We start from the raw sequence: 10689 nt of genomic DNA on the forward strand, positions 1-10689 counted from the left end.
TTCACCACATTGCATGAGAAGAGACAGGTGTCATTGTCTTTGAACCATGAGCTAATTGGGATAATTCTGTCTGGATTTAGGACTTCCTTTTCAGCACATGGTTCATTTTGATATGTATATACATATATAGTATATATTTCATTTTTCTCTCATTTCATAACTACGTAGCAATTTATTAGGTCAGGGATTTGTAGACCAGCTTTCTGGGTATAATGTGGGTGGTTCTCTTTTCTGATTCCTACAAGATGAAAATCATGGTCAATTGGGCTGCCTTCTGTCCAGAGCACAGAATTCTCTTCCATGCCCATGGGGTTTGACAGAATCAGTTCCTTAGGTGGCAGTGCTGAGATGCCATTCCTTGTTGTCTAACAGCTCTCATCTCCTAGAGCCTGCCCAATTTCCTTGCCACATGGTCTCATATCTCTGCAACCTACTTCGGATGTATTCTTTCATTTCAAGTTTAAGGATTAATTTTGCCTTCATATTAAGAATTTGATAACACATTACTTTCATCCATTCATGCCCCAATGAATTGAACACATTCACTGGGGCCCTGTAGCTATACTTACCCTAGTCAGCATTCCATAGATAATGTAGAATTGTTTCAGAACCTGAAGTATGTTAGATCTGGCTGCATATGAATCTTGCCTCCTATTACAATCAGCCTGATTTCATGTCTGCAACAACAGCAGACATGAAATTGCCCCCTGGTAAATTCATGGGGCAGTGTGAGCTATGCCAAGAAAATGTACTTGCTACGTTGATTTTATCTATAATTAAGATTTTGTTGGTCATTTGAAAAACAGGAGTATACAAAAGTAAATAAAACACATAGAATTGTAAATTCTCAATAAATGGAAGCATAAGTCAGTTTACTGCTTAGATCAAGACAAAATACAGTATTCCCATTTTGACCCATGTAGAAGGAATGAGTCATCCACATTTAGAAATCTGAAATAGTCTGGAGTCTTAAGCAAATGTGAAGATAGCAGCTTGGTTCAGATCTACCTGGAATGTCCCCAGTTCACTGTGCTCTTACCAACAGTGCTGTCTAGAATTTCTTCATTTGTTAGAGAACATGGCCATGGACACAGAGGGGAGAGATCCTGACCACCTCCAAAGCTGGTTCTGTTCTTACCTGTGTTTTCATAGCACGGTATTCAGCTCTGACCCTGTGGATGTGGTAACACATCAGTAAATCATCTGTGGGTGAAAGGGGCATAAAGCACAGCACATTTCCTGAGAAGAGACATGTGTCAACACCATTCAGCTATGAGCTCAATGGGATGATAACTCTTGTATCAGGATTTATGACTTCCCTTCTAGCATGTGGTTCAATTTAACACATATATGCACACACACATATGTATATCACTTTTTTCTCATTTCATAACTAATTAGCAATTGATTAGGTCAGAGTTTTGTAGATGAGGAGACTGGGTCCAATGTTGATGATTTTCTTCTGACGTTCCTCCATGGTTAAATAGGGCTGCGTTCTGTGCAGAGCACAGAGTTCTCTTCCAAGCTCATGGGGTTTGGCAGAATCAGTTCCTCAGGTGGCAGTGCTAAGGTCCCATGTCCTTGCTGGCTGTCAGCTCTCTCCTCCTAAAGCCTGCCCAGACTCCTTGCCACATGGTCTCCTGGAACTCCACAACCAACTTCGGATGTATTCTTTTATTTCAAATACTAATTATTTATGAATTTCTCTGGTTTCTTTCTCTCTGACCAGCAGAGCAAGATTTAATTGGACCCCCCTTCTTAAAGTCAACAGCTTTAAGGATATTTGCAAAATCCCTTCACAGCAGCACCTGAATAATGTTTCAGCAATTGAGAGAAGGTGTGTATATACTGTGGGAAGGAGTCCCCAGGCTTTTTTAGAACTCTAATTAAAACAAAGTGTTCTTTTTAAATCATTTCCCAAAGACTGATTGGGCTTAAATTGGATATTTGGCATTGGGAAAGCATTAGGAAAATTTCACTTCTTAAAATCATTATATGACTTCAGGGAAGGAGATGATAGTAAACCTAGTATCCCAGCTGCACTGAAACATTAGTGGCTTCCACTGTGTCTGCATCTTCAGAGTGATATTGCTTGTAAAATGACCCAGAAGTACCTGCTAAAATGAAAAATTAATTCGAACTCTTGTTCCATGGATTCTCATAGTACATAACCTAAGCCTCAAACTTTCATCGAATTAATGTTCCCCTTCGATCAGGCCCATTCTGCTTTCACACTCTGTATCGTTAGTCTTTTTTAAATAACCAGGACGATCTTTTCCCAATCCTGTTCATTTTCTGAAGTGCTCTTCCCTGGGCTTTGAAGGAAAGCCCCCTCCTCCATTCACGCATTAGCCCAACTGTCCCCTGCTTGAAGACAATGTTTCCTTACTCCACATTTTAGGTGGACCCCTCTGGGCCAGTTACCCTGCATGACACATCCTTGTTTATCATCCTGTCATCCATGATGACTTTAAATTTTTGAATGTAAGAATGTGAATTTTTGCGTGTAAGAATGTGAAGGAAATTATATTGCAGTGATGCAGGAAACCTGTAAATTAAGTAGTAGAAATTCAAGCAAAATAAGTAAACTTAAGAATGTATATTAAATGCAACTTCATGTATGAGGAGGAAAAAATACATGGGTGTAAAGAACAAACCTGAATTAAATATTAACATTGTCTAAACACAAATACATGGGGGACCAAGAACAGGGTGGATTGTAGATGAGAAGGAACGCCCTCCCTGATGATGTGGGCATCTGCAGCACCATTCCTGAATGCTGGGAGGGGACCCTCTCCTAAGGTAAAGTGCTCAAAAGGAGACAAACTACAGAAAATGAACTTATTAATTAGAATTAGAACAATACATGCCTTAGGACATTCCACATCATGGAAAACCTCAGAAGCTTTGGAAAAAGTCTGCAGAAAGTTATAATCATGATATTGGAAGAATTTTTTTAACCATATAATTGTTAAAGGGTCCTAAATTTTCTCTTACCTCTGACTGTTCGTGCAGAGGGTTGATCCTGAAATGGACCAGGTTCACAGTGCCCTACCTTTCCTGAGTAACAGAGGAGGAAATCTCAAAGAAGCAGGTTAGTAATGGCTGCAGAAATGTTACTTGTTTACTGTGTAACCTCCCAGTAAAACGAATCGTTCTCCTTGTTAATAGTTTAAGATCCTATGCCTAGACGTGTTCATGATATTGTTATTTGCATTATTCTGAAAGTAGCATTAGTTTTGTGCAGGAATAAATGAAGAAATGCTCTATCAGATCTTGGGAGCTGAAGCCATTTTACGTATGACCACTAGGTGGAGGTGTTACACTTCAAGTCTGCTAATGACTTCATTAGTGATTTTAGAAAGTGGTCGACTTAAATGATAGTCCTAAGGGTGACTTGTAAATATTTGATGACTTCTTTCTGGGAGTAATATTGTATTAAGGGCAATACAGAAGACTTGCTTTGGATATATTAAGTGAGGTTCCTTTGGAATATTAAAATTTAGAATAGACTGAGTTAGATACACAATACGTGTACTACATCTTAATCTATCCAATGATATGAGTATATTCCAAGTAGGCTTTGGTACCATATTTATAACATATAATTAAGTTCTGATATTACACTTACAAATGCATGTTTTCTTATAAATTTCTTTTGTTTTCAAGATGGGTGCAGTTGATTTGAAAGAGTACAATTGCATATAAAATATTTCATTATCCGAATTGTGCTGAATATTGTTGAAAGTTGCGGTGCTAAGTTGATTTCTTGCCTTTTGCAGGTGTGTAGTTACATTTCCTGTGGTCATGATATTTTTATCTCCATCCATAATTTATCTTCATAACTCACTGCACAGGTACATTTGCCTTTATACTCTCTATAGATTTGCATATGCTCCTCGGGGACTTGGTTGTCTGCTCAGAGCTCTATTAATGCAGTTTCCCTGGAGATGGGACCTGAGTACATCAGTCGGGTGAGCAAGATGATGTCACATTCCCAACTGCTCATCCTGCTAGTACTCTGGACCTCAGGTGAGAGGTTTAGAAGAGTAGTATCTTTATAAAGCTGGAGAATTTTTTTAACATGCAGAGTGAGCAAACCATTTCATCTAAAACAGATTTGAATATATATGCTAAATAAGAAAACCCACATTTAGATACATATTTTATACATGTGTGATTGAATGTATGATCTATGTTCTTTTCTGGTTGCAGGTGTCAGTGGGGACCTAGTGATGACCCAGTCTCCAGGCTCTGTGGCTGCATCTGCAGGAGAGACCGTCACCCTCAAGTGCAAGGCCAGTCAGAGGGTTTACAACTACTTAAACTGGTACCAGCAGAAACCAGGACAGGCTCTTAAACTGCTCATCTATGGTGCATCCAATCGGCCATCTGGGGTCCCTGATCGATTCAGTGGCAGTGGGTCTGGGACAGATTTCACTCTCACCATCAGCAGATTCCAGCCTGAAGATCTGGGAGATTATTACTGTCAGCAGTATAACAGCTCTCCTCCCACAGTGCTTCAGCCTCGAACACAAACCTCCTCCCCAGGGCTGTAGGGCAGTGAGTCTTGCAGCACCAGCTGCTTCCTCCTCAAATAGACTTGAATATGTTTACTTCCTCCATCTGTCTGAGAAACCATGTCCTATAGGGGACTGTACCATAGAAATCTTTTTTTCCCTTGGCCAGATCAAATGTCAGGGTGAATTGACCCTCTAGGCTAGGGTCTTTTAAACTTTATGCCCTGATGGATTGATTCTCTATTCCTTTTATCTCCTTAATGTTTAAATTTTCATCATTTTCTTTTTTCTCCCCCATCATCCTCCTACAACTGGTCCTTTCCAAGATTAAATCCTTGATCCTTCATATTCAAAACTTCCCCTGTGGAAGGTCATTTTCCTCCCTTACTCTTTCCTTCCCTGGTCCCATTGTCATCTAAGCCTTTCTTTCCAGTGTCACAAAAGATGATTACATTTGTTACTCTACCTTTTTTTAAAAAATTTAGATAACTATTTTCATTTCTTATCACCATCAAATAGTAATTGTGGGTGCCTTAATATACTATACTCATTGAAGACTGCTTAGGTTATAAGGGATGATGCTCAGCCAATGAAATATGTTGATTTCAGTTTGGATATAAAATTTTCCAGTGAGCTTCATATTCCTGCAATTGTCACACCATTTCTATAGTTCTCTTATAAAATCGTTGAACCATAAAACTTGCCAAAAATTAAATGTGTTCTGTATTGTTATGAGGTCTTTGTTTACTTCATCTTATTCCGATATATTTGAAAGGACACATATATAATTTTATTCTTTACAATATTACCTAACGTTGTATGTTCCATCTGTTTAAAAAAGAAAAAAAAATAAATTCAAACAGAATATATGTATGTTTGATGGTGTGAAGCAGTGTGGACCTCAGAAAAGGAGGATCTTAAGGTGAATCCATTCTGTGGATGTAACCTATTGTAGGTGGAACACTTTGAGGAGGTTACTTCAGTTTATGCCTGGATCACTGTGAGTCTCAGTCCCTTTACTTGAGTCTTTAATAAGAGAATGAGATTTAAACAAAGAAGGAGAAAGCCATGGCAGCAAGAATCTGAAGCAGTGAAACCTGGAAGTTACAGAAGTAACAAGCAGATGCCACCATGTGTCTTGCCATTTGACAGAGAATTCGAGCATCACTGGCAGCTGGTCTTTGGGAAGAAAGCATTGCCTGATGATGCCTTGGTGTAGACACTTTTCTCAGCCTCAAAATTGTAAGCTTGTAAGTTAATAAATACCTCTTGTGGAAGCCAACCCATTTCAGTCTGGCTAACTAGAACAGTCTTTATCCAAATATTTATAGAATAACTGAAAGTCTGCCTCTTTTTATAAAGCCCTTTTCCTTTTTTGCATCTCTTTCAGCTATTTTCATTTTTTCCTGGCAACTCTCTAATTCTTCAGCTTTACCCTTCTAGAAATGTGTGAGAGTTTTCCCCCTGAACTCTTCCACCAATCATCAACTTTCTTTCTTACAATCCTTTGGCACTGAAGGAATTCGTGGTTCTTAAAACTGCTGTAACCTGAGCACTTTAGATACCCTTTATTTACTTATTCATTTATTTATTTTATTTATTTCTCTCCTTTCACTGCTCATTCCCCCCCTGCCCCGCTCTGTTGTCTGCTCCCTGCATCCATTTGCTGTGTATTCTTCTGTGTCTGCTTGTATTATCAGCAGCACCAGGGATCTGTCTCTTTTTGTTGCATCATCTTGCTGTGTCAGCTCTCCGTGTGTGTGGTGCTACTCCTGGGCAGGCTGTTCTTTTTTTGCACAGGGCGGCTCTCCTTATGGGGCACACTCCTTGTGTTTGGGCTCCCCTACATGGGGGATAACCTGGAGTGGCATGACATTCCTTGTGTGCATCAGCACTGCGCATGGGCCAGCTTACCCCATGGGCCAGGAGACCCTGGGTTTGAACCCTGCACCTCCTAAGTGGTAGGCAGACAATCTACCAGTTGATTCAAATCTGCTTCCCTGGATAAACTGTAATTAACACATTATTTTTCAGTGTGCTGAAAAATTCAGAGCATAGTGGAAATGTTCTGAATATTCTAGTATTATTTCTGAAATTTCTTCGTAAATATTTTGGTGGATGAAATTTAGTTTCACCAAATTTCTCATTAAACCAGAGGAGAATACACCAAACTCTGTGACACACATAACTGCTCTTTACTCTTAGTAATGAGAGGTATTTTCGGCATTGAATCCATGTCATTCCTTTACACAATAAACATTTATTAAATAATTCCTCTGTCCTTTGCAAAGGTCTCTCATATCATTGTAGTTAATGAGAAAAAAACACATATGAAAAATTTACACTATGACATTTTTTAGTGCTAGGTTAAAAAATAAATTAGGTCTGGGGAGGAGACTGTGGTTTAGAATGAATAGCAATTTAAAAGATGAAAATATATCAGTTAGCTAATGTCATGTAAGATAGCATGCCCAAAACCAGTATCATAAAGAGTTAGCTGGTGAGTTTTTGGTGAGCTGTGCAGTCTGTTCATATGGAGGCCTGACTGACTCATCAGGGCCTTCTCTTGGTCTATAGTTATCTGGCAGGTCCCCTGAGGTCTGTGTGTTCTAGGCTCAATCATCTTTGATCTCCTTCACATGCTCCTTAGCTGGCCATCAGCCTGACTTTGGGTTGACTGCACCACATGTCTTTTACCACCTGGCAGACTAATTTTAGATTCTTCTGATGGCTACTTTCATGCTCCAAAAGATTAAATGAAAGCCCATTTCAGAGTGTTTTATTCCCTGATGGATCAACTACCTCTTCCCTGTGCCTCCTTTATTTAAACTTTCCTATTTTGACTCCTTACCCTTCTTCCCTTCCTCTGGTCCCTGCTATTGTCCTCAAAATATGATATAAAGATATAATCCTGGCCATCACAGGTTCAGAATCTCCTCTGGAGGTCTTGTCTGTCACTCTCCCTCCTTATCTACTGGATCCTCTGTCAGGGCAGGCCATTCTGCTCAGTGTCCCCTGATTATATTTTATAGAACTACCTCAATACCTTTGCTGTGTCCTCCATTTTATTTTGAAAATAAGAGAAAAATTTTAAAAGATTGAATATTATCAGGCTCTGTCATTCTTTTCCTGTTAAAGGCCATTCCACAATTTTCTAATCCTACTTATAAATATGTGCAAATTTTGTACATCTTTAACAGTTTCTGCCCATGTGCCCTCAAGAAAATTACTTAACATCTCAGTGTCAAGGTTTTCTCAGATATAAAGTGTATATTCTACTTGTCCCTGTTTTGTGAGGATGTCTTGAGGCAAAATTAATCAACACACTCAACACACAATAACAGGCTATGAGCCAAACCTGATACATATAAAACCCTCATTTCCAATGATTGATAGACTTTTCATATTTCTTTTAAAAATCCCTCAATTATTCATCAATTATTAATGATTAAATTAGGGGTTTTTTTTGTGGCTGCTTTAACAAATTGAAAAAAAAAACTTGATAACTCACAATAGCAGGATTCAAATCACTCACACTTTTGGAAGCCAGAGAATTGAAATCAGTATCTCAAGGCTGCAGTCAAGGATTCTGTAAGGCCACACTTCTGGAAGCTCTTAAGGAGCATACATTCCATAACTCTACCAGCCCGTGCAGGCTGCCAGAATTTTTGTTTTGAGACTTCATTACTCCAGCTTTCAAGTCCAGCATCTTCAAATTACTCTATGGTCTTTTCTCTCTTGCACTTTTATGTTTGTCTGCCAAATTATCCTGTATCCCTTTTATAGGAATACCTGTGATTATATTTTTGCCTAACCTGAAATCCCAGGATAATCTCTCCATCTCAGATTAAACAAAGTATGATGAATGTTTCATATGAGGCAGCAGGCATGAGCACCAGGATTTAAGACAAGGTATTTTCAGGCTGGTATTCAGTGTATAGTGTGTTTCCTTCAACCCCAATGATGTCCATTTATCCTATATGCAAAATACTTGTCCTTATCCCCACATGTCCAAATATCTAAACAAATTATAGCTTCAACTCAATTTCCAAACCTCATCTAAATATCATCTCCTGAACAGTCACAAGTCACTATCTAAATCATCTAAATTAGGTAAATTAGGTATGTATTACATTCTCAGTAGGTTCCAATCTAGGGTCAATTAATTTCTATCTGTAGACCAGTACCAAGAAAAGAATTTCACTGATTACAAAACACCCTGGTGGGGCACGCATAGTATAAATATTGCAGACATCCTGATTCCAAAAGGGAGAGGATGAAAGGAAGAAAGGAAACACTGCTCCCAAGCAATTTTGAAATCCTGAAGTTCTGTTAGGTTCATTACCTGGGGTCATCTCTATGGCCTGTGGATTGTCCTTGGTGACACGTTTCTGCCCCCTGGACCTCTGGCTTTGGCTTCTGTACCCAGGTCTCTGGCCTCTGAGACCATGTTTGTTATAACTCTCCCTGCAGAGCTGACCTCTGTCTTATCAGGTGTAGATTGAGTTACATATGTATTCTTAATCATCGTCAGTATTCCTGTCTGTGTGGGCATATTGTAGGTAGGACTTTGAATATGTTATTTGAGTTATGGTGTAACTGACATGATTGGAAGGGCGCCTTAATCCAGACCATTGGATTCTGTTATAACCATGAGAAATTCATTCAAAGATATAGAAGCTATAGGGAGGATCCGTAAGATGGAAGTCAACAGAAACCAAAAGAGAAAGAAGAAGACATTGCTATGAATTCAAGTTGGGAATAGTGGCCAAGGAAACTCAAGGATCTCTGGTAGCTAGCACAGGAATGTTATAGAGTTTAGGGAGAAAGAATTGCTTTGCTGCTTTCTCAGTAGTGGATTTTTTCCTAACCTCAAAAAAGTGAGCCTATTAGTTCCCGGTGTTCAAATATGGCAGATAACACTCAAATAGGCAGGAATAAACTTAAGCAATGATGTAAAGCAATAGTATTCAGAAAACTGCAATTCAATGTTAAAAGAAATTAAAAAAGGCCTAAATAACTGGAAAAATATTCCATGCTCATGCTCATGCATTGGAAGACTAAATATCATTAAGATGTCAATTCCACTCTAATTTCTATAGAGATTCAATGCAACACTCTAAAATTTCCACCAGCATTTAAAAAAAATCAAATTTATTTGGAAGGGGAAGGGGTCCTGAATAGCCTGAAACTTTTAAAAAGAAAAAGCAATCTCTCATGTCCAGATTTTAAAGCATGGTATCTAGCTATAGTGGTAAAACAGCTTGGTACTGGCATAAAAACAGACACATAGACAAATGGATCCAAACTGATGCTTCAGAAACAGGCCTTCACATGTATGGTCAAGTGATTTTTGACTAGCCTGTCAAACCTACACATCTTGGTCAGAACAGTCTATTCAAGACATGGTGTTGAAAGTATGATATCTATAGCCAAAAGAAGAAATGAGGGCCCATATCTCACACCTTATCCAAAAATTAACTCAAAATTGATTTTTAAAAAACCTAAAAATAAAATCAAGAACCATTAACTTTCTAGAAGAAAATGTAAGAAAAATAGCTTCAAGAGCTGGTGTTAGATGGTGGTTTCTCAAAAGAGATAAGAGGAGGCCAGGGACCGACTACTGATGTCTAATATATGTAGAAGTTTTAATTAGCTTTATGATATGAGTACAGAAATGTATAGAGTGAATGATAATACATAGTGATTAATAGATTATAAAAGGGGTTGTGGCTGAAAATGGATGTCTAGGGATGTAAGAGCCAATCGACAGAATGCTAAAAACTATTCTAGGAACTGAATAGCACAGTAAACCAAGAGATGGATGAGAATTGTGGTTGATGGTACAAATGCAAGAGTGTCCTTTGTTAGCTAGGGCAAATGTACATCACTATTGCAGGGTGGTGGGAATGTTGGGAAGCATGGGAAAAATACAGCTGGAGTGAAATACGGATTGTGGTTAGCGCTAATAATATAATATTCTTGCATCTATGCCAAAGATGTACTTTGTTGATAATGGGCCAATATGCAAAATGTGGGCCAAATGTACACTATGGACGTGGTAATAATCAGAGGACATTATGTTACCTGCAACGAATATCCCACCACTGTGTAGTGTGTTGCTAGAGGGATGTTGTTTGGGAATTCTGCACATGTGCAAGATTGCATT

General features: G+C 38.6%; 1 gene segment (V, D, J or C); it reads left to right on the forward strand.

Moving 5' to 3' along the window:
- The first annotated feature begins 3935 nt into the window (after positions 1-3935).
- LOC131273799 (immunoglobulin kappa variable 3-20-like) lies at positions 3936-4559 on the forward strand. The segment is given in 2 exon segments: positions 3936-4032; positions 4216-4559. Coding segments are annotated over 2 exon segments (426 nt in total).
- The last annotated feature ends 6130 nt before the right edge of the window (positions 4560-10689 follow it).

Source organism: Dasypus novemcinctus, chromosome 17 (genome assembly GCF_030445035.2).
Source record: "Dasypus novemcinctus isolate mDasNov1 chromosome 17, mDasNov1.1.hap2, whole genome shotgun sequence".
Classification (NCBI taxonomy): Eukaryota; Metazoa; Chordata; class Mammalia; order Cingulata; family Dasypodidae; genus Dasypus; species Dasypus novemcinctus.